Source organism: Macadamia integrifolia, unplaced genomic scaffold, assembly GCF_013358625.1.
Source record: "Macadamia integrifolia cultivar HAES 741 unplaced genomic scaffold, SCU_Mint_v3 scaffold726, whole genome shotgun sequence".
NCBI lineage: Eukaryota > Viridiplantae > Streptophyta > Magnoliopsida > Proteales > Proteaceae > Macadamia > Macadamia integrifolia.
In genome coordinates this window covers 39,625-67,350 of record NW_024870527.1, presented here as the reverse complement: position 1 = coordinate 67,350, position 27,726 = coordinate 39,625, and the positions used below count along the sequence as shown (strand labels likewise).

The 27,726-nt window shown below is 38.5% G+C and overlaps 1 protein-coding gene, 1 long non-coding RNA gene and 1 pseudogene across 11 annotated transcripts; all 3 read right to left on the bottom strand.

The window, feature by feature from the left end:
• Window positions 1–5,395: 5,395 nt before the first annotated feature.
• On the bottom strand, window positions 5,396–10,567 carry LOC122069841. Of its 5 annotated transcripts, none has more exons than XM_042633929.1 (8): window positions 10,369–10,567; window positions 9,527–9,637; window positions 9,285–9,410; window positions 8,981–9,127; window positions 7,541–7,679; window positions 7,399–7,456; window positions 7,263–7,285; window positions 5,448–6,953 (listed from the first exon to the last, which is right to left on the bottom strand). In XM_042633929.1, the coding sequence occupies exons 1-8, from the start codon at window positions 10,541–10,543 to the stop codon at window positions 5,498–5,500; spliced, it is 2,235 nt and encodes a 744-aa protein (XP_042489863.1). In that variant the 5' UTR covers window positions 10,544–10,567; the 3' UTR covers window positions 5,448–5,497. The 5 variants fall into 5 exon arrangements, with proteins under 5 accessions (XP_042489860.1, XP_042489863.1, XP_042489861.1 ...); XM_042633930.1 differs by having other exon boundaries at window positions 5,581–5,717; window positions 5,828–7,285; XM_042633926.1 differs by having other exon boundaries at window positions 5,396–7,285.
• Window positions 10,568–15,186: 4,619 nt separating this feature from the next.
• LOC122069840 lies at window positions 15,187–20,311 on the bottom strand. Of its 6 annotated transcripts, none has more exons than XR_006137559.1 (6): window positions 20,169–20,311; window positions 19,851–20,076; window positions 19,393–19,467; window positions 16,810–19,253; window positions 15,749–16,707; window positions 15,187–15,667 (listed from the first exon to the last, which is right to left on the bottom strand). It is a non-coding gene; the product is annotated as an uncharacterized LOC122069840 (long non-coding RNA). The 6 variants fall into 6 exon arrangements; XR_006137561.1 differs by having other exon boundaries at window positions 19,851–20,060; window positions 20,169–20,306; XR_006137562.1 differs by lacking the exon at window positions 19,851–20,076 and having other exon boundaries at window positions 20,169–20,308.
• Window positions 20,312–21,920: 1,609 nt separating this feature from the next.
• Window positions 21,921–23,323, bottom strand: LOC122069844 (annotated as a pseudogene).
• Window positions 23,324–27,726: the final 4,403 nt, after the last annotated feature.

Below are 27,726 nucleotides of genomic sequence, written 5' to 3'. Positions count from 1 at the left end.
AAAAAAAAAAAAAAAGTAAAGTTGCAAATCATTTGACACCTTAAAGGTGTCAATAAGAAAATCTCATATTTATATGTTAATTAATTTATATATTAAATATAAAGTAAATTATGATACTTAAGACATGGTCATTATCTTAGCAAGAATCAACCAAATAAGCCATGAATTGATTAATTTCAGCTATCACTTGATTTTTAAGGAATTAATTCAAGTAATTAATGCAATAGGATCAATCAGCATCATTACAGTTAGTTGGCTATTTTGGTTGAATAATTCGCATGAACGAATTCGAACCCCACCTAAAATGATGGAATTTGAACATTAAACTCCAAAAAAGCATTGGTAATTAATTATGATTATGGTCTTCTTGAATTTACTTTGGCTATTTATATCAAAGATTTGTTTTCTCCCTCAATCAAAAAACAATAAAGGGGAAATAAATGTTCCCTGATTGCGAGGTCTTATGCCAAACATAAAGGACGGTGAAATGATACCCCACGCCTATAATACTTAAAAAAAAAAAAAATGCCCATGTGTGTCCTCTCATTGGCCCTTGTGCCTTTTGACCATGGAGCATTCTTTTTCCCAAATAATAATAGTTGATAAAGAAACACTACAAATGACTAGAGTTAGGTCTCTACCAATCATCCCCCCTATCTATTTGCACATATTTCTTAGAAAAGTGAAAATTAAAAAGAAAAATCACTATGAGGTCAACTACATAGAGCGGTTGAAGATAAGTGGTGCATTAAACCCTATCCTACCATAAGGTCTTGGGTTTGAAACTCCTGATTATAGGATACCTCTAGTCTACAAACATAGAATGAGTAGCTAAAGATAACATTTAGGGAAAGAAAGAATTTTTCTTTTTCTGTTCTTCTTTTGAGGGTGGAGGACAAGGATTTAATTCATGGGATCAAATTTAGTATTGATATGATATCGATAATTTTTTTCCTTTATTTTTCATTAAAAAAAAATATTTTTTTTTTGTCATACAATTTTATCCTTATTTTGATACCAATATTCAATTGAGATTAATCAAATATCAATTACTATAAATACAATACAACCGATACAACCAATCCAATACAGGTACTTAAAATAAGTAACAATATATTTAAGACATTTGAGCTGCCAAAACCTTGGATGAGCTGCCAATGACAGACATATTTAAGACATTATTATTAGAACTGTTAAGTATTAATATTAATGATATATTAGGATGACCCATGTCACTATATTGACTTGCCACCATTGGAAAATCTTTTATATTTTTTAAAATGGCAACTCTTGGAAAATTTTTATTCAAAGCCAAGCTGAGATTAAGTATGCTTAGTAGGACCCTTAATTTCATGATTGATTGATTGATAGAGTAAGAGAAGGATAATTAATACGTCCAAGTATAGTCATGTACTCATGTCTCGTGAAGGGCAGCCGACACTAGAGTATGGAGTGAGTGAGACATAAAATTATATATATCACCTGGGGACCACTCCAGATTCAAAGTGGATTTCTATGTTGCCCTATCTCGCGGAATTTGTGTTAACAAGCATTCCCCTCTTCTTCTTTTTATAAATTTTTAATGGGCAATAGAATGGTCCCTCGTCGCGTGATTAGTATAGTAACGCACAGGTCACCATAAGGCAGTTATTTTAGACTTAATATTGAAATAATCTCGCATCGATTGTGAGTGACTTAACTATCATGTATAAGAGTCATCACTGTGGATGACTCAACTATCATGTATAAGAGTCACAAGAAGTCACCCCATTTAAAGTCAATTAATTTTAAGATGAAAGTTTTAACATGGTATTAAAGCGGGTAAATTGGGCATCCGTACATGATTCACATATAAAAGTCACACATGGTATCAGAGCAGATAGGTTGGGCATCCGTAGGGATGTCAAAAAAGCCCAGTCAACCTGAACCAGCCCTAGTTCGCTCTGAGCCCGAACAGGGCTTGGGCTGAGATTTCAGCCCATAGGGTGGGTTAGGGTTGAGATTTTCAGACCCGAGGCAGTGGTGATGGGTTGAGGTTTCGACCTGACCCAACCCAACCATGTTTATTAAGTATATAATCATATAAATATGCTAATAATTATTAATGGGTACTTATAGAAAGTTTTCCACAATCTACACATATACGAAAACTTTGGTCTTTGAGCTCTACAATGCATCAAGATCAACCAACCAAGTAAGCAATAGTATTGGGTTGGATTGAATTGGGTTAAACCCAGCCCAATCATGGTTCATTAGAGCTGGGTTGGGTTGGGCTAAACCCGACAGGGTTGGGACTGGGCTGAGATAGGTCGGGTTGGTGCTGGGCTTGGGTTGAGTTAAGAGACCTTAAGATTGGGCTGGGTATCCGTAGCATCCGTAGATGATACCACTGCTGGTGCTTTCTCGTATAGATTTATTTAGGGGTGAAAATTTGGCCCTAACAACCCGAACCCGCCTTGGCCCGCCCTGAGCCCCGAACAGGGTTTGGCCAAAGTTTTCTGACCCTGAGGGTGGGTTAGGGTTAAAAACCCCAACCCTAGGTCAGGGTTGGATTGGGTTAGGGTTGAGGTATCAACCCGACCCAACCCGACCCAAAATTTGACATTGCATCTTTATAATAGAAATTAGGGCTCCAATAGGTATTTTATTTTTCTATACTTTTTTAATATATGAGACATGAATGGAAAAAACATATCAATCAACGCTAATCCAACCATTATAGAAGCCAATGTCAACCCAATCTAGGCCAACCCAGCCTTGATAGGGTCAATTAGGGTCAGGTTGGATTGGTATGAACCCAGCAGCGTTGGGCCTAAACATGAACCCGACAGGGTTGAGGGCCTGAGTTGAATTTTAAGGACTTAGGATTAGGTTAGGATTTGAAGAAACCTAGTCCAACCTCATCCTGTTTCTCCCCTGCTCTTATTGATCCTTGCATTGGTGTAGGACCACGCTGCCTTTTTGTACCCTCTGCCTTTTTTAAATATTGGTAAGAAGTAAGAACTACCGTTGTTTCATATGGAAACAATTTCTTGAAAGCTACAATTATTCACCTTTAAGTATTAGAGAAAGTAAACCTAAAAAGGGAGAGAGAGGACTAGAGAACAAAAGTCCAGAGGTGCAACTGTTAGGACGTGTGCCTTTTTTAAAGTTGTGGTACGTAATATAATCATCATTTGGAGCTTCTTCTTGTTTACATTGTATCTTTTGTGCTAGATTATAATAATCTATTTTCATTTTACTTGTGATCTTTCCCTTAGCTGAAAAGACTTTCGCTTAAAAGTTGGAAAAGGGTTTTAGATTTTAGAATTTGACAAAGACAAAAAGAGTTGAAATTTGGGACAACGAAGGGGTAATCCAAAGATCCAAACAGATAAATAGGAGACCTAAGAAACGTGCTAAGTAGAACCTATGATTCTGATTTTGGTTTTGATAATGGACTTTTGGTATAGAAAATGTACACAGGATCGGCTTCAAATGACTTTGATTTGCATCGATTCGAAATTAAACCAAAATGTTAAAAACGGAGATTTAAATACATTCATGGCTGATTTCATAATTAATTTTCAAAATTGACACTAAACAGAATTAAGGTGAATCGATTTTAATTTAATTTTCAAATCAAAGAAAGATGTTTTTTGTTATGCTTTTAGACCTGCACTAAAACCAATCAATGCATTTCATTTGGTTCAATCTACAAGGGATAGGGAGATCATTTTATGAGAGAGAGAGAGAGAGAGAGAGAGAAAAGAAAAAAAAGGTTACCCCCAAACAAAAACTATTTTCCCTTAAATCAAGGGAGAGGGCTTCCTCAAAGGCGATGTGGCCTCTATACTAGTGTGGAATTCAATGGGAAGTTCGATAATATCAACAAGGGCAGGATTTCCATCTTTCATAAAGGGTGGGGCAGATATTCCTCCCCCACCCCCTTTTGTGTCTATGCATAAGGGTCATGCTATCTTTGTTTGATCAGCCCAAAGTTAGGTGTGTTGGAACATCCAATTTCCAACCAACCCTAACCTCTCTCTCTCTCTCTCTCTCTCTCTCTCTCTCTCTTATAGATGGAAAAAACGCAACTCTTATCATGTCAGCATCATGTAGGGTGACCCTTAACGTGTAATCTGGAAGTGGATTTCCCGAAGGCTGATGCTATACTAATTAGGCAGAAAGGGCCAAGCAAACATGTAAAAAACGCTTACAAGATTAGCTAGTATATTCCGGTAAACCTTCAAAATCTGATAACAACCAGACCGGAGGTGGTCAGGGATTACTTGGCAAATGAGGACAAGGGGCATGTCCCTACTCCCTATTCACCACCAAAGCCCCAGAAATGTCAGAATTACCATCATGTCCTTTGAGTAACAAAAGGAATGAACCAACCGGTTTGAAACTTGGCCCAATTGAAATCGGTTGGAACTTGGAATCAATCTCAGATCTGAAAACTCAACCATACTAGGGTTTTTTGGACCATGAATCAGCAGTATCAAATTGACCAGAATTGAGATCGGAGATGGCCGACTCACTGATCCCATTCTTGATTCTTAAAACCATGGTAAGAATGGGTAAACTTACCTGGGTCAGCCAGATGAGATTAATAAAGAATCATCCACTTCTGCCAAATTCAATACTTCAATTCAGCTCTGACAGATCTACTTCCAAAGGGGGTCCAATACCTGCCTTCCTTGGTTCAAGTGGCTGGGCCTTTATAGGTTTGGAGCCCCAACCTGGGTCAAATAATACCTCTTCATATATGTATATGGTGATCCTCTGTGAACATACATACATCAGCTGTGCCAGCAAATGGTCCCAGAGAGATATATTAAATCAATGACAGAGTCTCTCCCAAGTAATATCTTCCAGTAAAGATCAACCTGTTCTCACCAACCCATAGGAATTTTCTATTGTTTTAAGGAGTGTTAGCTGAATATATTGCACCTAGAACAGAGTCAAGTGGAGCTGAGCTTCTGGATCTGCCCGGAACAATGTAATACAGCTAGTACTCCCTATATAAGAAAATAAAAAAGTTATGTAAATTAAGGCTCTGACTGGTTGCAAGAGAAATAAAAGGAATCAAAGTAAAACTAAATCAAAACTAGAAAGGAAATCTCGGTAATAATTACCTAACATGACTGGTAACTAATCTCATACCATATCTAGTTATTAAATTTTACTTTTCTTTGCAACCAAAGCAAAATAAAGATTACATGTGAAAGTATAATTACCAAATATGACAAGAGTTTTATGTGGGGTGGCTACACAATCATTATTGCAAAAGTTTCCTTATTTTTTTTTTACCTTTATTAAATCAATTTTACTTTCCTTCCCTTCCTTTTACTTGCAACCAAACGGAAGCTAAATGAACACCTACATTGTGAAAGAGTACAGGACAATAATGTAACAAAAATATACCTGTAGCCCATGCATGATAAGTACACAAGGCAAACCTGGGAAGCATAATCTGTACTTATATTTACTACAATCAAAGTATACTTCTACATTACATCCATCCAGAGCTAGATTTGTCGAATAAGAGTGAGAGGGCACTCTCCCTTTTCAGAGAGATCCTGAAATTTGAGGATGATGAATCGTGTACATTAAATATTTCCTCAGCAAAATGACTTCCCATTTCAGTTTCACTCGAGTCATCCACGCTCCACTTGCTTTGTTCCTCAGTAAGAATGGGAGAGGATACATCTTGAGTCTGCATTCCGTTAAATCTGCAATTAGGAGAGACTGATGATTGATGTTCTCCAAGAGAATCATTCATTAACAAACTTTTACATCCAAAATCAGAATCCAGTCCAGAAGGTTGTACAAGAGTATCAACATTTGGACAAAGCTTCTCCCTAAAAACTTGGCTTGTAAAGCTGTGACGAGTATGTGGACAATTGAAGAGACCATTGCCTCTATAATTTCCAAGCAACCTGCAGCCTTGAGAGAGGTAGCTCTGATAACAAGAGAAAGTTAATGGAAGACCGTTCATCATTGCAACTGAACAATTATTTTCTTCAAAGGATCTTCCAATAGCCTGGTTGTGAAATCTTTCTGACCAGAAGTCCAATAAAGAATTCATGCTTGCAGAATGATGGATGGCCGGGAAAGGTAAAGAGTCCAATCCAATTGCGTCAAATTTTCTCAGACACTGCTCATGATCGTCTCTTAATAAAATTGTCCTAATGGGACTCGCCTTTACCACTGAATTGCATGAATCACCATCATTATGATCTAGAAATTGAGTAAGGTGCTCAATTCCTATTGCAAATTCTTTTTTTTTATGAAATTCATCCAGTGCAGGAAAACTCAAGTTGTCACTTGGGCCAAAGTTTGGGGAGTCCCAAAGAGAAGAAAAACTGTTTTGCAAAGAGTACTCCAGTTTGGATGGTATTGGTACTTGATCCTGCAGAAGAGATCCATTTCTTTTGAGTGAATCTCTATCCATATCAGTAAACCAGCATGGTTTCATCTCAGTCTGCAAAACGGTAGCATTTTCATCGTCTGAAGCACAATAAGGTTGCACCTTCCTGTATTGGACATCAAATATATCAGCATTCCTAGTTGAAAGAGAGTCTGAGTTCAGAATATCCCATTGCGAGTCAAATTTGTCAGTGTTCCTAGTTGAGAGAGTCGCATAGTTTGTAGAATCCCATTGTGAGCTAGTAATCACCCCGGACTTGTTAGACTGACGTTCTGATTTATCATCATCCAAATGTTGCCCAGCTGTAGGTTCAATGAAGTGCATACTTGGAGTTGGGGTCCAAGGAAGCTCCTCAAAGTGCATATCTGAGTCAGAAGAAGCAATTAACTGAGATTTGGTACTCAATACTTGATCCGGAGGAAGAGATCCATTTCTTTTGAGTGAATCTTTTTCCATATCAGTAAACCAGCATGGTTTCATCTTAGTGTGCAAATCTGTAGCATTTTCATCATCTGAAGCACAATAAGGTTGCACCTTCCTGTATTGGAGATCAAATCTGTCAGCATTCCTAGTTGAAAGAGAGTCAGAGTCCAGAATACCCCATTGTGAATCAAATATATCCTCATTCCTAGTTGAGAGAGTCTCAGAATTCACAGTATCCCATTGTAAGCTAGTAACCACCCCATACTTGTTAGATCGACATTCTGATGTATCATCATCCAAACATAGCCCAGATGTAGGTTCAATGAAGTGCATACTTGGAGTTGGGGTCCAAGGGTGCTCCCCAAAGTGCGTATCTGAGTTAGAAGAAGCAATCAACTGAGATCTGGTAGTCAATCCCTTATACCTTGAACTTGGAGGCATGCATCTCTGAAAAAAAATTGATGCTCAGTTCCAATATTAGCTGTAAGTATAGATGCTGAAAGACTGTGAAATGAGCACTGCAAGTCTCTAGATCCATCTATAAAACTGAAAAGGCGTACTTTGCTTGCATTGCTCTGAGGGACCAGCCGCTGAAGGAGCACTGAAACCACATCATACCTGAAACATAAGCAAATTCATATCAAATCCAAAAAGGAAGGCAGAGAGAAAAGCATAGAACTTATTAATTGAGATATTTCTAACCCCTTTGAAGAGATCTCATCAACATCAAGAGATGATGTCTCTGCAACCCACTGACATAATTTCCGTCGCTTTCTAGGAAAGATTTCCTCGTGGCTGTTATGGGGGGCCTCTAAATGCTTTGAGGGAATTGTTACTGTGACTGCATATCCAACATTTTAGTATTCCAAGTTTAAAATCTCTCTGATAGCATAAATGAATTGATAACAATGCTGTCTCTATGCCACAACTGTAACATTGAGAATTTGAGAATAAAAATTAATTTAAAATAATAAATTTGCACTTAGTGGGAAAGGAATTGCACAAGGATGGATTTTGTTAATATATAAGGGAAGAAGCTGTGAGCACATTCAGTTTAAACTTCAAATAGAAAATACAAAGTCACTTCATGCAATACAAGATAATTGAGAATAAGGCTAATATAAAAATGTGGATGGTGACAAAAAAAATATATTCCTCATCCCTGAAAAAACAAATCCTAATAAATGGTGATATTATCTGAAGGTTGTACATGATAAAATACAAGCTCAATGCTCTTGCTGAATCACAGACCTAAAATGATGGCAAATAGGTGACATGCACTCCTTTAAATTACTCCACAGGAAAGCTCATGGGGTATTACTTTATATGTAAATAAGCCTCTCCCTTATCCTGCCAATAGCTGCAAGGATCGGACCTCTTTAAGAGGATCTCTGGGAGGAATGCCAAGACCAGAATTTAGGGGAATGATGCTTCTTTGATTGTCATAAAGATTGCAACCACAAGTATAAGATGTTTTGGAACTCATCATCTTTTTTCTTTTCCAACTAAAATAGGATGATCCTGGTGGAAACCTCAAATATTTTGATGAACCGGAAGCAGAGCATCAGAATCTGGGTTACAAGCGCTCAGAAACACCCCACTTTTTTCTGAATCCAACTTCACAACTGGACTATTTAGTTTTGCAATTGTTAAGAGAGAGAGAGAGAGAGAGAGAGAGAGAAGCAACAAGGCCAGTTATCAAACTTTTTGCAAGAGATCTCCAAAGAGGTATGGAGTCTCAGGGGCATACTATTTGGACTTATATCAATAGTTGTTGAGACATGCTGATGCAATAGCTTAATTAAGGATCAGGAAGTAAATTGTGAACATTCCTGTACAGGGACCTTTCTTACATTTTTTCCCCCCATTTTTTTTTTTTTTTTTTTTTTTTGGGGGGGGGGGGGGGGAGAGGGATAGAGTGGGAGGAAGGGGAGGGAGAAGGGACAGTAAACAATTAGAAAGTTCTGTTTAAAAACTACGGAGATACTAATACAACTGACATGCATATTACATGAAAAAAGTGCTCCATTATGCATTAAAAATATTAAATGCACACAATTGTTCAAGTGCATAAAGGAAAAGTACTTTTGTGAAAGGAAGACTCATACTAAACAAACTGAAATTATGAATCATATCTGATACCTTGGTTCTTTGAGGCTTCACCTAAGCAAAGGGATGACCTTAATTCTGTGGGTGTAACCATAACTGGCAACAGCGGTCTCACATCTTCACATCTGTATTTGGCCAAGTGATCCACCACTGGATGGTAGGAATTACCAAAAGTCATGACTTTAAAACCCAAGGCAGCACATTTTGGAAGGAAATAACAAATTTCAGTAGACATCAAAGATGAAGCATAAAGGAAACTGCAGGGATGATTTCCTTAGCATCCTTCTTAACAAAAAGGTATTTAGGAATCAAGTGGTAATCTCACATCAAAACATACCTCCTGAACAATTACTTGCTTCAACTTTCTTCAATTGACCATCCTGATTATGAAAGTGAAAATTCCGTTCTGTACCTACCCTTAGTCTTTTATAAAATGCATACTCTGAAGTTTTTGGATCATCAACTGCAAATTAATTTCTCATCAGGTGACTTTTATATCAAATAAGTAGGCAACCTATTGATCAAATTGTATGTACTATCACTACTATGCAATACAGACACATAGAAAAGAAAACCTACATTTTTTACTCTGTGTTCCTTTGGAAGGTATTGATGAAGCATCAGGCTTGCAATTGTATTGGTAAACAGTATCAGGATCTGTAAATCTTACTCTTTTCACTCTTCTCGTATCTAAAAACATAGAGGAAAAATTAGTCTATTTTAACATATACACCTCGGCATTATATTCACACATGACTGTTTCAACATTTGGGAATCTAATTCCTCAAGTGAGTTCCAATGGTTATAACTAATCTGAGCTCCTAAAGCAAAGCACAAAGTCTTAATATTCCTGCTAAATCCAGCTCCAACTCCTTTTTGAGTACTTCAACACTACCTTTAAGGTAGCTATACAATATTTTCAGTTCGTAATTGAAAATTCCAGTAATTCTCCTAGTCCAGAATGTCTCCAAACAATCTCTTCAATATTTGGTAAATCAGCTATTTAAACCTTTTGGAATAATCCTATATGGCTTTACAAACCTTCTATGATTGACCAACTACATTACACTATTGTTATTACCATCCTTTTATACAACAACCCCAGAAGAAGAAGATTCAAGGGAAACAAATAAGCCAAAAAAGGCAAAAAAGGTATCATAATAAGGCGATCTCATTCAGACGCCATTAGTTGTAACTCGCAATATTCCAGAAAGAAAACAGACCACATTTGTAAAACCCTTTCCTTTCTTAAGAAGAAAAATGTAAAACGACGAACAACTAATCAATTCGCCAAATTTGAGTTCAAGTACCAGTCTATGAATCAATTTGGAAGATAATAACTCGGATCAGATGATCAGAGTATTTGTGATCAAATCAAAGGAAAAACAAGAGTGGGAGCTGAAGAGTCAAGAAACGAAAACCTTTTGGAGCTTGTTCATGAAAAATCCAGGAAGAAGACAAACTTTTAGAGCTCAAACCTCCATTAAAGCCTCTCGTACTTGGAGATTTTCGAGTCTGGAAGTGATCTTTAATGTGAATTTCTGAGATTTTCTTCATCGCTTCTCTATGCGTTGAAATTTGAAAGAGTGGGAACATGGAAGAAAGGGAACGAACCCGCCACTTCGCATTTATACGGATTTTGAAGAAGAAAATTAGAGATCCAAACCATAACCATGGTCTATAAATGATTCTTTCTACACGTGGCATAATTAGTGATGAAGACCGTTTGATGGGCCTGAAGGAGTAGCCTCCTAAGTGTGACCAATTTTTTTTGGGTAATTTATAGCGTCATCCCTTGGAAAATGTCAATATTATAGGAACACACCTTCTCTTTCACCAAATTAGACTCAGAACTCTTACCGTCGGTCTCTATTAAATAAAAAATTGAAATGACCGTTATACCCTCTCTATTCACTAAAACTCAGGTTTTACCTCGGATTACTCAGTACAAGTTCCTCAACGGCGACGATGGTGATGATGGCGGAAATCCATAGCCCTCCCCTGCAATGAATCACTAGATATCACCACTTTCATCTCCTCCCGTGCCCACAATGGTAAGATCGCCTTCATCAACGCCGCCATCGGTCGCTACCTCACCTTCCCCAAAGTCTAGCGCGATTGATTCCGTCGCCTCCTATATGTCTGAGACTCGTAGCTAGGCGAAGACCACAAGGTTTCAATTGTTTCTATGAGGCAAATGTCGACACTAAGGAGATTTTCAGAAACTTCTTCTTTGGTGGGATGCCTCAAGCAACCACCCAGTTTCGTGGGTTTAGCTTTGGTACTGGCATGGGACCAAGTGTACTAAAGGCTTATAATGGCTCGGGCAACTTCAATATCAGGGCACTTCTTTAGTTACAGTCCATCCTTCTTGCACTTCTGCTGAATTTCTTACCATCTTGAGACCCCATTTTACCTCTTTCAAGGTCCTACCCGTATGAACACCGGTTTGTTATCAATAAAAAAATCGATTAAAACTCTTTGTCCATGACTCCATCCTGCTTGATCCACTTCTCCTAAGGGAATGAGTGAGACTAGATGACACGGACACACTACTTTACTCGTCCGGCACCACCAATGCCAGCGAGAGCATGGTTTCATCACACTGGAACCTGAGCCGTTTTAGGTTGGAAGATGGAGTAAAGTCAATGTTGAATCTCCTCTTTTTTCTTACCATTGGGAGGAGCACGGCCCATTAGAATTTTAAATTTTAAATTTTGAATTTTGAATTTTGCATCACTGGGTGTAAACGAGAAAAAAAAAAACCAAAATCTCACCGAGAATAGCAACAGTCAACCGAAACTGTAATGCCTGATAAACAGAGAGTAGCCAAACCATTTCCTTCCGCGAATGGTGGTGGGATTTATCAGGGAAACCCTTATAAAGGTGGGATCACACCATCGTTGCCGTGATCTCTGGTGCTCTCAACGATCGACGGTGATCCAAATGATTTGGGGTCGAGGTACAGTAGTAACTATAGATTTGGGGATGAGACCTATTACATGGGCATTTTAGGTATTTCACATTTAATAAGGTTATTTTAGTATTTAAAATAAAATATAGTAGCTGACATCAACAAATAAGGTGAAATAACCTAGAGGGGGTGAATAAGTTATACTAGTGAAAATTTTAACTTTTTTCGATGTATAGGTCCCAAGTGTGATTGTAAATTAAAAACAATGCAGAATAAGTAAAATAGGCACAATCACACAACACAAGATTTATAGTGGTTTGACTCAATCAGAGTCTAGTCCACTCCCTATAAGAATCCTCTTGTAAGGTATTCCACTAGTTCTCCCTTTCAGTACGGTAGGCAGGGAAGAAAACATTTACAATCTTTTTATGGATAAGAGTATCCTTACAAATCCCCTTTATAGGCAGAGAGGCACCCTTACAATCTCTTTTGGAGGTAGAGAGATACCTTCCTCTTTTTAGAATAAGAGAATCCTTACAATCCTAAGTACAGTCTAAAATTGTAAAAATAGAATTAATATGCAGTAGTGGAATAAGAGGAATACCTCAAGTATAGTGCAATTGATAAGAATGAGAGATGAATGATGCACCTTTTGTAAAGTTATCTCTTATGGCTTTGACTTGCACAGGAGAGAGTGGAGGACTTGATTGAGACTTAAGCCTTGTGTTGGGATTAGAGTAATCGAACAACTCAAGTAGGATAGAACAATCTTAATGACTCTTGAATGCTCACAATAATACTCTTAATGCTCTTTCTTAATTCTTATTTAATTAAGAGCAACTAGGGTATTTATAGGTGAGCTTAGTGAAACATTTTAGGCAGACAATTAGGCTCTAACGGTCGTATTCTAGAACCATCGGTAGACTGCCAAGATCCGTTGAAGCAAAATATAGCCATTGAGGCACTTCCAGGTAGTCACCGGTCGATCGAGAATTTTCATCGATCGATCACCTATGGTCTCAGACAGTTTCGATCGACTGGGGCTTCTATCCGGTTGACCGCCAGCTTGACAGATTCTGTTAAGTCAGAATTTTGTCATACTGACCTATTGTCGGTATTTTGACCATAACTTTTTGGTCTGACCTCAGATTGACCTGAAATTAGTTGTGTTGGAATAGTGACTCAATTTACTATAACTTATATGAAGGTTTCATTTCCTTATATGAATTCTAATATTATCCAAAATTCCCTTGAATCAAATTAATATGGTTTTCACAGAATTTCACTAGAACACATTTTTCCTAATATGTTCCTCATCACTTAGAGACTTTTCATACTTGGTCAAGGTATGCTCTATGGTCATTCTAGTATGATGCAATGCATATGCATGTGGTGAGTGCATATATATATATATATATATATATTTGAAAGTTACAAATTACATTAAAAATGACCAATCTATTATAGTGGTCTTCTTCTTCACTTGAACCTTCCACTCTTTGGCACTTCATCTTCTTTTATTTTTGTTTGCAATTCAAAGTCTTCGAGCTTCATGTCTTGACATCTTGAAGCTTGAATTCTTCGGATACCTTCTTCAAGTATTGATACCAACTTGTTGATACTCTTCATTTGATGACTTCAATCTTCATTTCTTCCTTTCATTCATCAAATTCGATCCTTGATATGAAGTCTCTACAAAACAACACTTGAAGGTAAATTGTGAAATACCTTTATATGTTTGTTATCATCAAAACCAACAATAGGAGTATGAGCATATCCTTAACATAAGGTATATTCCTTAATAGTGACTGACGGTAAGGGGTCTGAGTCTAATTTGGTGAAAGAGATGGGGTGTTCCTATAATATTGGCATTATCCAGGGTGTGGCGTTGTAAATTACCCTTTCTTTTTTTTTTTTTTTTGGTAGAATCATAATTGTAACTAATTGGCCCAATGCGTTCAATTAGAGGCAAAAGCTCATCCAATTATGCTTGCAACCTAGAGAAATCTTATTGCAATCAAAATGGTGCACAGAGAAGTCTTCAGGACAAAGTTTTATGTTCGAGAATTGCACCACATACAAGGATCTGGCTCCCCTCCTTGGCGGTGATCGTTCATGAGGAATGTGGGCTAGGCTTCATCCATTGTGATGGACAATACTCAACACCATTTATCAGTTTTGAGGAAGATCAAAACAGGGTTGAGGTCAAAAGCATCGACTACAGAGATGAGAGTATTGGAATTCATGACCTAAGATTCACAGACCTCATACTATGGAACGACTGCATTAGACTCTACAATCGCACTCACCCACACTTTTCCAGTCATCTTTCCTTCCGACTAATAAGCCCCAACAATATTACCTTCCGAATATGCAACAAAATTTTCTAAGCATTGTCATGGCTAGGAATGAAAGGGGTTTAAGTAGTTGTATAGTCTAAGGGTGTTTAAGTAGTTGTACAATCTAAGGGCTTTAAACTGTTTTCCATCCTTGATTGACTAGGCAACTAAATGTGATTTTCATTCCTGATATTTGTAGATAAATGTCTACTTCAAGTGTCAGTTGCAGCAAGTCTGATGCATTGAAGTGCAAATGTGTAAGGTGTAGATGCAATCGAAAAGCTGTCATTAGGATCTCTGAGACAAATGATAATCCAAATAGACTCTTTTGTAGCTATCCAGACTTGAATGGATGTAAATTCTTTGCTTGGTGTGACCTTATTAATGCCCCAATCATCGACTTAGCGAACAGAGAAGTACCAACAAACCCCCCCCCCATCTGTAACTTGCTTGAGTTGCAAGTGGAGGTACAAGGCTCGGTAGAACAGGTCCGTGGCTTGTAAGTCGGGATTCGTGAGGTGCGGTAAGAGTTGCGAGTCTTGCGAGAGGTCGTACGAGAGTTGTAGCAAGAGTTTGGAATTGAGAAGTTTAGATTGGATGAGATAGAGAAGTTGACAACATCAATCAAGCTCGTGTGTCAATTTGTAGTTGTTTTCTTTGTGGGAGTACTTGTAACTATTTGTATGGGTAAAATAGTGTGACAGCATTGGAGTAATTGTTACATAACTATTTTGTATGGGTAAAAGGGTGTGATAGTATTGGAGTACTTATAAAAATTCCTCTTTAATGAATTGCTTCTTTGTTACCTGAATTAGATGTTTTAAGTTGATAAGCATCAGGTAGAATGAACTTGATAATCCTCAAGTGGAATCTTTGCATGTCATCATTGCTTTGTCATTCCAAGCCACTATATTTTGACATTCCAAAAAAAAAAAAAAATGAAAAAATTTTTACAGCATTTTGCCACTATATTTGACATTCCAAAATGAACCTGATAATGCAATCATATATGAACATATAAATTTAATGTCTAATAAACATATAAGTTTAATATCTCCCAAAAAACATCAAAAACCACATCAGCCAATGATTCAAGAACTGATACCAAGTTTAATATCTCCCAAGAAAAACATCAAAAACATATCAGCCAATGACTGGTGCCATGCACCTACTCAAGGAATACAATAACGCTAAGAAAAGATTACAAAGTGATATCCCATCCCATCCCAAGCTATTATGTTCAATCCCATTTGAAAGCCTTCAACCTTCTCAGTGTGCTCCAGATGTACTCCCTTCTTTCCTTGCCATTTTTTACGCTTCTCGTGCTTTTTTTTTCTCTTCTTTTGATTTCAACTATGCTTTGGTCTTCAACTGTATGTTCACTTCAGTGGTGGTAGAGGAAGCTTGTGACCTAGTCAATATCTGTGAATTGTTGATGGTAGATTGGCTTCCCATACTTTTCTCCTTCTGCACAAACCAAAAAGAAAACATGATTAGTAACATGCAACAATAAGTTAGTTATAGTTATTGTAGAATTAAACCTAATACCTATGTCCCTACTATCTTCCCAGAAGAAGCAGCTTTGTCTTTCACTGGGGCTCCTTCACATCTCCTCACATTGTGATCAGTGGACTTGCATCTACTACACTGAATAGTATGGGATCTTCTTCTGAACTGTCCTGATGGTTCTTCATCTGGGTCCTTTCTCCTACATTTAATTGGTCTACCGACCAATCTTTTTAAAGGTGGAGGTTGAAAAATCCCCATCATGTGTTCCTCCTTCAACTCATCTAGACCAGGCATTGCATGAATAATGTCCTTGTAAACTATCATGTACTTTGCCACATTGTAGTACTCATCACAGTACTTTTCCAAGCTCTCTCTCTTGTATCTTACACAAGCGGCTGCATGCTTGTATGGTAGTCCAGAACAATCCCATACTCTACAAGTACAAGTATGCTTCCTTAAATCTACAACATATCTCCCATCACTATCTGTGACTTCAAATTCATCTATTCCAGCCGTAAGGATCATGCACCCCTAGCTTCAGTGGCCACCACATCCAATTTAGTCTTGATTTTGGGTGTGACTCTACCCTTAAAGCTACATTCTAATTGATATCTTTGTTGCATCTTCTTCATCAGTTGCTTCATGATCTCATCAATCAAAATCAGTATTGGTTTTCCTCTGTACTATCCAATCAATTGGTTAAATGATTATGTCATATTATTAGTGGTATGATCAGATTTGTAGCTGAAATCAAAGGCATGCCTTGCCCACAAATTTGGAGGATTCCTACTTAGCCAATCAAAAGCTTCCTTCTTGGTGGCTTTCATGTCATTCATTGCTTTGTCAAAGTAAAACTGGTTTGATGCCTTTGCTGCTTTCCAAAGATGCTTTCTCAACAATACTCCAGGATGTAGTGACTTGAAATTGGCATATAGATGTCTACTACACCATCTGTGATGAGATCCCGGGAATGTATTGAATATAGCATCACATGGTCCCTATAACATACAAACAAATAAGAAAAAATTTTAGTCATTACTAATCATGATATTGAATATATGAGTATACTAAAACTGAATTGGGAATACATGTTAACATACCTTCTGTTTGTCAGACATGAAAGTGATGGATTTGACATAATTGACTTTATTTAGAATGACATACAAATTGCTGAGGAAGAAATTCCAACTCGCTTTGCATTCACATTCTACCACACCATATGCAATTGGGAACAGTCCTTTATTCCCATCAACAGTCACTACTGCCAACAAAACACCTCCATATGCCCCCCCTTAGATGACAACCATCTACCCCAATGAAGGGTTTGCACCCATTCAAAAAGCCATCTACACATGCCTTAAAGCCAACAAATTGCCTTTTAAACACAGCGGGATCTGACATTATGATCCTCTCATAAAACTGGAGTTTGAACATACTCCCTGGGTTTCTTTCTAATATCATTTCACCATATGCAGGTAGCTTGGCATATGACTTGGAATGGCTGCCTTCATTTAGCACACTTGCTCTCTTCTTGGCTCTATACAATGTCTAGTAAGGGACATTGATCCTGAAATTATCCATAAAATATGTCTTCATTGCATCAGTATTCATGTTTGGGTCTGCCCTTAGCTGTGCTGCAAGATGGGAAGTTACCCATGTGGATGTAACATTCTTGTTTTGATCAACTCTCCCACAATACACATTGATTTGATCATAAATGTAGCTCCAAGATCACAAGGTGAAGCAAAGATGCTCCATGTACATCCTTCTGAGGCACACACAGCTCTTACTCTGGTTTTCTCATTCTTAACCCTCAAAATTTGAAAGCCTTCTTCAATTACATGGTCCCTATGTATAAATCTGAAGTGATTAACATCATCAAAAACCATTCCAACTTCTAATTTATTTTTCTCAGTACCAACAGAACTAACATTTTCAACATATGGTTTGTAAAATTCATCAGAATCATAATCAGACCAACTATCATGCACATCACCCTTTACATTATTACCTGACTGATCCCTTCTTACATCATCCCGCAAGTCAGATAAATGCTCTTTTTTTGGCTCAAGTTCCTGATCACTATCACTATCTTCAAAGCTATTTTCATCTTCACTATTTAATTTCCGCTCCTTGTCACTTTCTTCATCACAGTCAGTATCACTTATCATTTCAATTCCACACTACTAAATATATTTTTATCAGTTTCAATTCCACCAGTCCCTTTACTACTGGAAGCCTTAAAGGATTCCCCACTTCTCTGTTGATGCTTCCTTCTGCTACCACCACTCATCTGTTCTTGTTGTACATTAGAACCATACCCTGTCTGACTTTGTTAGATAATAGTACTAACACAATCTTGACTTTGCTGTATATCCTCACCAAACCCAGTCTGACTTTGTTGGATGATAGTACCAACACCAACTATAGCATCATCATCTCTTTTAACCAGCTGACTAGGTAATGCATTTACTGTGTATTTTCCAGATGGTCTTTCATCAACATACAGATCATATACATATAAGTTACTGTAATCAACTTCTGAATTCAATTCAAACAATTGAACCACAACTTCATCCTTGTCAACCTCCAGATCCTGATTATTCGAAAGTATGCACTTCACCTTAAATCTCACATTATGGCCTATGGGGACATGCCTGATAACAGTATTATATATGTCGGTCACCATGTCTCTGTAACAATACTCATCTAGATCCACTACTGTAAGCTTTGAGGTGTTTGCATTGTAGTGATAATATATTCCTACCCTTATCTCCATAACAGAACAGATGTAGATCTTTCCAATTGGTCCTTCCAACTACAACAATATAGAAAGCTGAGTAAATTAGGAACAAGCATGCACAGTTCAATAAGGTATAGTAATAATGATTTAAGAAAAAATTGTCCATATCAAATGGACTGGTCTTCATTTGTCCATATCTTGGATGTCAAGGAAGCTAGAACTTTTGTGTTTGGTTCTCCAACCCCATTTTTTCTGTTTGATGCTCCAGCCCACAAAAAGGGTTTAATAACATGCATTAGAGCAACATCCCATTTAAACCTCTTTGTCCTATTGTTTTTTCACATTCACTAGCTTGTCTGTACAGAGTTCCAAACTTAACCGCAGTGACTAATCCCAAGGATTGCACTGGTTGTGGGACTAATATAAAATGTCCTCATCTGCGAATCATTTCGCAAAGGTCGTGTGGATTGTGTAACCCACCAAAAACCAAAAACCACAAACTGCAAATCAAAACCCATTGAAGATTGAAGCCAATTGAAGCAAAGATTTCTCCACATCAATCGTCTAACGTAAAAAAAAAAACCAAGATCGAAGCCGATTGAAGATAGGAATCTCATGAACAAGAACATTGCTCAAGACCACCCTCCCAAAATCACCAAAAAAAAAAAAAAACCTCACACAAGATCCTTGTACAAATTACAAAAACTCAAGTAAGAGATCCAAGCCAGAATCAAACTTGACTGGATTTAAAACAACCGATTTGGAAGTGAAAAGAGAAATATAATCTCTTAGTCCTTGTGCCTGCAGTGCCGACAGAAAAATGAAAAATTAACACACAAGATCGAACTAAAATATAAATTTCAGAACCATGAATAAAATGAAATAACTTCTTCAGTTCATGCTACATAGACTGTAATTCCTTACAAGGAATGTGAACTACCTGATCAACAGAGAACAAGTTCAGAAATTATACGACAACTACAACTCCTTCCTCTGTTTTCAAAGTCAAAATTGCCTGATCAACAACCAGATCCGAAATAGAAGATTAGAAAGTATAAAATCATGGAATTAAGAATATCAGAAGATATAACATTACAAAAAATTGCAGACTTTCACAATATAAAATGGATTGAAATCACATTAAAAAGAAAATCCAGGAACCAAATTCACTAACACTCCCTCACTCACCAAAACCAGGAAAGAAAAGGGCTTCAACCAGAGCAACCTTAACAGCTTTGGAACCACCGATCAAAAAAACCAAAACAAAACTATCCCAAAAAAAAAAAAAAAAATCTGAGATCAGAGAGACTCCCCACCCAATTAACACATAATGGTGGATTTTTTCATGGAGATGGGATCAAAATCGAGTCTTAATGAACTAAAAGACGAAGATCTCACCATAAAATCAAGAATTGGTCTCGGAGTTCCTACACGCAGCTATGAGAACAGCTGCTTCCTCCCTTTCACCCCATTGTATGGGAGAGATTTGATTTCTGTCTTTCTCTCCCCCTCTCTCTCTCTCTGTGAGTGTCTCTTTCTCGCTTTGCTTAGTTCTGTGTTTTGTGATTCTGAAGTCTGGAGGACCTTGTGGAGCAGCTCTGAGGAGAACTGAACTAAGGATCGCCTTAGTTCAGCGGGGGGGAGTGAAGTTTACCCAAAAAAAAATAAATAAATAAATAAGAAGCCATTGAAGACGATTCAGCGAATGGGTGTTACCTGCAGAGTATGGGCACCAAATCGTAAGAACTTGAAGGGCTCCTCACGATTTTCAAAGGCGATTCAGCGACCAGTTGCTTCCTTCTCCTTCTCCTTCTCCTTCTCCTTCTCCTTCAAACGGCTTCAATCACACTTAGGCAGTTTGATAACGTTTCTGCCGTTTCTGTTTTAAGAGACGGCAGAAACATAAATTTTCGTTTCTAAAAACAGAAATGGAATTAAAGGTATTTGATAAGTCATGTTTTTAGAAATCGATAGTGACCAATGAAAGAATGGCTACATGCGTTTCTAGAAACGGCGCCTAGGTCGTTTCTTGAACCATAAATAAGCAAAAATTTCTATTTCTATTTTTAAAAATAAGTGAAACGAAACAGTTTATCAAACGTTTTTTACTCCGTTTCTGCTGTTTCTGGAAACAGAAACAGCAGAAACGCATTTCTTGAAACATTATCAAACGGGCCCTTAAGGTTCCTCACGATTTTCAAAGGGCGATTCTTCATCAGTTGCTTCCTTCTCCTTCTCCTTCTCCTTCTCCTTCAAGCGGCTTTAAGCAGTCTAGACAAAACCGCAATTTAGGACTCCGCTCCTCTCACTCACGATTTTCAGAGGATGAGGGTGAGGGTGAGAAAGAAAGGGGTAGCTTGGGTATTACACAAATGGGGGGTATTTTGGGGATTATGAAAAAATTAACGTGACTTAACAACCAGAATTAACGGTTTGGGACTGTTAGATAGCATCAGTTTCTTGTAAGGGAGGGGATTGATATTTTTACAAAGGTGGTGGGTCTAGTTGATATTTCGCCTTAGTTTAGGGGAGGGGAGTGAAGTTTACCTAAATCTTATCATTTCACATAAAATATTGCATTAAATATTACAATTAAAAAAAAGAAAAGAAAAAAAGAGAAAGCAACCTAGTGCACGAGGCTCTTGCTACTGTAAGGTTTGGGAGCGGCAAGTGTGTACACAGCCTTATCCCCTATTTTGCAAAAGAGGTTATTTCCAAGCCTTGTACACTGGGTTGTTTTTTTTTTTGAATGTAATGCATTAAATATTATATTAAAAAAATAATTTTAATTTTTTTAAAAACCAAACCATAAGGCACAAGCGCAAGGACAATGTAAATACCATAATCAAGAATCGAAGTCGATTTACTCCTTGGTTTCCTCCAAGCTCCATAGCATCCATTAGGTAAATACCATAATCAAGAATCGAAGTCGATTCCACTTTATAAAAAGAAAATATCAATGAACTTCTTTGAAATGTTTTAAGGGATTGTTGATGAATAACAACAATGGCTGAGGCAATTCCATCCACACAAGTCCTCCAAAGAAAGTATCACAGTAATAAAATGTGACAAAATAGTATTGTATATTAGATTACAGCAAGGTCATTTCATGTGAAAAGAAAAGACCGAGACATAAAAATGGAAAAGTTTTCCATAAGGGCTATATAGTCAATTTGTCAATGTCATGGCAGGATCTTTTTGTAATTTCATAGCCCAACTATTTTAAAAAAGATAATTTACAGCGCCACCCCCTAAAGAATGCCACTGTTATAAAAACACCCTCTTTGTTTCATCAAATTAGATTCAGATCCTTACCATCAGTCACGGTTAAATAAAGAGTTAAAATGACCATTATACCCTATTCACTAAAACGTATCCATGATTGTCTTCACTGAGAATCGTCGGAGCCTACCGTCGCCACTACCACTGCCACTGAAACAACCAGAATCATCGCCTGTTTGCAAACAATGCTCCTGTCCACTGCCGAGATTGGACTCCAAATTCAATTCATATCTTCCTCCACTGTATTAGCATCATTGATATTGAAGTCCCGACACTTGCCATTCAATTCCCTGTAAGCCGGCACGAGTTTTCTGGCGATGGACACCTTAATCTCTTCCTTAAGCTTTCTGTGTCCTTCACGACCCAATTTGACTGAGTTCTCTATGTTAGTTCGAACGCAGAACTGAAGTTGTCGAAACATCCCTTAGCCTCTTCTGTAGTCATCGTCGTCGCCGTCGGATCATCCGGTATGGCCGATAGCAGATCGCTCCATCCAATCCTCTCGTAGCTGGCAGCGTACTGTTTCACGGTCGCTTTGTGCTTCAATATCCAATCTTCTCCCAATAGATAACTCCGATAAGAAGGTTGGACTTTCTGCACCACGTTCTACCAAAAAAAAACAAGAAGTTTGGACTTTCTGCACCACGTACTCTAAATTATTGGTGAGGAAGAGATAAGCCAAGGCTGGGTCTTTGTATAGTCTCGCCTTGCCGTCGAGCTTGCAAAGGAGTGCCAATATGTTCCAAGCCATCCTAGTGGCTACCACCCCGACAATGGGTTTTCGTTAGAGTTAGTAATTTCGAACTAAGACTCCGGAAGAGTCATGTTCACCGGCAATGGGCAATTGGCCAAAATATCGGAGAGGATTGCACTGTAATCGGTGAGTAAAGATGGGTAAATCATCACGTATCAAGTTAGGGGATGAAGAGCCTCGTCGGGGATGGGGGATTTCGATGAGTCCTTCTGAATGGCAGATTCGAACTCCGATAGCATAGCATGAACAGTGTCTCCCAGCCTCGTGAGTGAATTCAGAGCTTGAAAGCGGACGACAAAGGTGGAGTCGAAGGAGAATATGGAATCGATGTCTGACCAGAGTTCTGCCATGGCATCGTAGAGGTTGAACATTCTGAAAATCTTCTCAGGTGACTTGTGGCACTTGCCCACGAATTCCGGGAACTAGAAGAGACGGATGGCTCCTCCTTTCGTGATATCCCAGAAACATGACTCCCAGATGAAATAGGAAGAGCGATTTCATTGCAATCTTGACGGCTTTAAGCCAACTCTTAATCTTGTGCTCCAGGACCTCGAAGGAGAGTGCACAAGTCGTCCACCACGGTAACCTAGTCTCATTGGATCAACTTTATCAGCTTCTTCACTGCATACATGTTGAGATAGCAATCGCGAGACACGGCACCAATTGCACCACAATCGCGGCCACTACCAGAGATGATTTCTCCTCCAGAAGGGGTTTCTTCAGTTTTTGTCTTCGATTTCGTTCTGAGTTTGGTTCTAATGGCAGGGAGTCGCTGCTGGTTGCGTGAATTACTACTGGTCACCACTGTCATTGATGCTGGTGCCGCTGTTGCCATGATCTCTGGTGGTCGTTCGGAAGAAATGTATAGTAACTATCAATTTGGGGTGGGACTTATTACATGGGCATTTTAGGTACTTCACATTTAATAAGGGCCTTTTGGTATTTAAAATAAATATAGTAGCTGACATCAGCATATAAGGTATATTCCTTAATGATGACTAATAGGAAGGGGTCTGAATCTAATTTGGTAAAATAGAGGGGATGTTCTTATAATAGTGGCATTCTTTAGGGGGTGACATTGTAAATTATCCAATTTTGCAAAAATAGAATACATGCAACAAAATAAATAAGGGTTAGACAACATCAGTCACTATGGTAGGATCAACAACAGTCACCCATGGATAGTCTAGCATAGATCATGTAATTTGAAAATTAATATGAAACAAAGTTTGAATGATTAATATGTGAAGGTTAGTGGAGACCATAAATATTGTCAGGAAAAATTGTCCTTTATCTTGGAAGTTAGTGGGGACCACTGAAGAAGAATATGCTACTTCAACTTTTATGAGAAGCATGTTTTCACAAAGCTTGCCTGGATTCATTTCCCTGACCTTCCTCTCGAGTATTGGCAAAAGAATATTCTCTTGTCAATCACGAAAGCGGTCAGATGACCTATGGCGTTGGATCGAAGGACCAGGTAAGGGATAATGAGGTATTTTGCTAGGGTCCTTGTCAAAATTGATATTTCTGAATCTGCTGTGAGAATTGACAAAGTCCAAGTTGAAAGATTTGAACCTGGCACGTCCAAAGTCTTTGGATTTCATCAAAAAGTGGTGTCTGAGGATAATATTGAACGGTGTGTGTATTGCCAACATGTGGGACATTTGGTTTCAACATGTAGACAGAAGAAACTTGATGATGCTAAGAAGGACGCCATGGATAATGCTACAGCAGTGCAAGGGGCAGTGTATGTTGAAGACAGAGTGGACTCAGTGGGGTTGAACTCAGAGAGAGTGATTCAAAATTTGAATGAGAATCCAGCTCATACACATAACTCTCCTACCAATTGTGGATCCCTTGATAAGGAAGTTGCTGATTGTGGAGTGTCACCTAAGGAAGATTTAAATTGTGGAGAGCCCAATCATATGGTGAATGGAGGAGATATCCAAGTATTTTTGAAATCTTCTCCCTTGAATCCTATCTTTTTAGGAAATGAATCTGAGAAGCCAACGACCCAAACTCTCTCAACCAAGCTATCTCAGTGGATAAAGGGGTATCCAAAGGGTATGATTCGGATTCTGGTTATGGATCACCAAGCGGTTCTTCTGACTATGATTCGGTTCCCTCTTTCCTGCTCATAGAGGAATCCAGTGTCCCTTTGGTCACAGGAGCAAAGAACCGCGCTCCTGTTCAGGAGGCAAGATACTCCTCTTGGCCTAGAAGAACGATCTCCCTATAGAGTTGGGGTCATGGTGGTGCTTCTCTATCTCACCATTAGCTGCCAGTCCTAGAGGCGCCTCGTGAGGAAAACATTGTCTCATCTTTGCCTGTAGGAGACTATTCAAGGGGTATGGCCTCTGTTGTGCACTTAGAAGTAGGCCTAATTGATAGGGAAGTGGCTATGCGAGAGAAAATCGCAGCAGTGAAGGCCGTGGGAAATAACTATAAGGAAAAAAGCGGTCAATCTAAGAAGACTGACAAGGGCACCACATCAAAATAGTGATCAATGAAAGTTCTTTTTTGGAACATTCGGGGTATGAGGAAGGCCGCCAGTAAAAGGGCCCTTCATTTGATTTTGACAGAGCGTAATCCATATGTGTTGTGCTTAGCTGAACCAATGGTTCAAGTAAGTGGCTTCCCTTCTGTAGGCAGAGTAAAGCTCCTAACTTATATATTTTATGGAAGAATGGTTTACCCCACCCTGTAGTCTCTACCTCTTCGGATCAATTTATTTTCATTCTTTCCATCATCTACGATTGGCCTGGTAGCAAGATAGGTCTATCTCACGTCCATGCTAGCTCTTTTAAATTAATCCGTCGTCAATTATGGTTGGACCTGGAGTCACAGACTTCTTCTGCGATCCCTTGGTCAGTTATCGGCGATTTTAATGCTTCTCTTGTGTCAAGTGAAAAGAGGGCCAGGTAATTTAGTTTTAGGCAATGGTTGTTGCATGCATGCTTCTGGTTGTTTCATCCACTGGGAAAAAATTCACCTGGACGAATAATAGAAGGAGGGGCCACGTTGCAGCAGTGTTGGATCGGCGCTTTTGCAATGAAAAATGGATCAATTTTTTTAGAAATATTACTCAATGAGTCTTGTGGAATCCAGGCTCTGATCATGCTCCTTTGATAATTAGTTCAGATGCCAGTCCAAAACCAAAAAATGTCCCCTTTTGTTTTCATTGTTTCTGGATGGAAAACGCTTCTTTTTTTCTCTGTAGTCGAGGAGGCTTAGAAGATTTAGGTCAGCGGTGATCCAATTTTTGTTTTCTCTCAGAAATTGAAGATTGTAAAGGGGGCTTTAAAAACCTGGGCTCGTTCTTCTTTCCCTAATCTCAATGAGGAGGTTGAGAAAGCCTTGAGATCCTTGAAAGAAATCCAAGAAACAATTGAAGATCTAGGGATGTCTGATGATCTCTTCAATAAAGAGGCCAATGCTAAGATTGCCATTTTGTTAGCAACTAAAATGCAAAAAAGACAGTGATCGGAAAAGGCTAAGCTGAGATAGGTAAAAAAAGGTGACTGCAATTCGAATTTTTTCACCTCTCTATTAAATTGGGAAGAGCTAGAAATCAAATTTCTAGTCTAAAAAGGGAAGACGACACTTGGGTGGAAGACCAACAGGGCATAGCCGAATATATCGCTTCCTACTTTGAGAATTTTCATCAAGCCTCTCCAATAGTTGCTCATTATGATTTGTTGGACTGTATTCCTACGGTTTTGTCTCTGGAAGAGACTTAAAGATTGGATGCTATCCCTAGTAGGGCAGAGATAAAGACAATTGTGTGGGATTTAGATCCGGATAGCTCCCCTGGCCTGGATGGATTCCCTGGATCATTCTTTAGAAAGTGTTGGGACATCATCGAAGGTGATTTCTACAAAGCAGTATTTTATTTCTTTTTGGTGGGAAAAATTCCTAAAGGAATTAACAACTGCTTCCTAATCCCCAAAACTGAGTGCACTTCTTCTCTGGACAGATTTAGGCCTATATGTATGGGTAATTTTTTTGTAAAGTTCTCACCAAGATTCTTTCATCTAGGCTCATATCTTTTCTTCTCAGTCTCATTTCAGAGGAGCAAGGTGCTTTCCAGAAAGGAAAAATTATCTCTATAAATATCAGTTTGGCCTCTGAGCTAGCCAATCTGATGCATTATGCAGTGAGAGGTGGAGGGTTGGGTCTGAAGCTTGATGTCCAGAAGGCTTTTGATTCCTTGCCATGGGAATTTCTATTTTCTACTCTGGGAAAGTTCGGTTTCTCAGAAAAGTGGATATCCTGGATCCATTTTATTTTGAGCTCTACCAGAATCTCAGTTCTAGTTAATGTGGGTCTGGTTGGCTTCTTTCCTATGGGCAGGGGTCTGCATCAATGTCCTCTCTCTCCCTTCTTATTCATCTCGACAGAGGAAGCTTTGTAGAGGTTTAAAAAATATGATTGGTGAAGGAAAATTAAAGTCCCTCCCTGGGTCAAGAGGTGTGTCTACTCCCTCATTTATTTTTCGCAGATGATATATTTGTTTTTACAAATGCCTCTGCAAAATATGTGAAGAACCTCCAGTTTTTCCTTGACAAGTATCAGGCTTTCTCTGCCCAGCTGCCCAGTTTTTCAACCTTGAAAACAGTAGATTATTTTTTGGGAAGGTGGCGCCCCACAGGAAGCAGTTTATTTGTGACTTCTTGGGCATTCAATCCAATAGGTTGCCCACAAAATATTTGGGTGTGGAAATATTTACAGGGAGAGTGAGAAAAAATTACACCCTTCCTTTGATGGATAAAATAAATAGAAACTATTTGGATGGAAAGGGAAATTGCTCTCCATGGTAGGGAGAGTGGAGTTGGTGAAGTCAGTTATCTCCAGCATTTCAATTCACAAATTTGCAATTTATTGGTGGCCTGATTATTCAATAAAGCTGGTTGAAAGGTGAATGCATAATTTCGTCTGGTCTAGTGATATGGAGGTGGCAAAGAAAATTGTGGTGAAATGGGATGACGTCTACAAGCCCAAACAAGAGGGAGGTCTGGGGATTCGAAGGTTGCGGGATGTGAACTACACTTGCCTTTCTAAACTGGCTTGGGAAATCAAGCGTAGTGATTCCTCAATTAGTAAATTCTTCCGAGCTTGCTTTCTTAAAGTTGATGGCTCTCTTAAGTCTACTCATGTATCCTCCTCCATTTGGCCAGGAATAAAGAGAGTTTGGAATTTTGTTTCCTCCAACAAACATTGGACAGTAGGAAATGGGCA

What these genes read in the sequence shown, in the direction of transcription:
- LOC122069841 (XM_042633926.1), bottom strand. Translation starts at nt 10,543, where the DNA reads ATGTTCCCACTCTTTCAAATTTCAACGCATAGAGAAGCGATGAAGAAA. An exon ending in AGGAACACAGAGTAAAAAAT is followed by an intron (nt 9,411 to 9,526) that starts GTAGGTTTTCTT and finishes ATTAATTTGCAG; the next exon opens with TTGATGATCCAAAAACTTCA. An exon ending in TGAAGCCTCAAAGAACCAAG is followed by an intron (nt 7,680 to 8,980) that starts GTATCAGATATG and finishes TTGGATATGCAG; the next exon opens with TCACAGTAACAATTCCCTCA.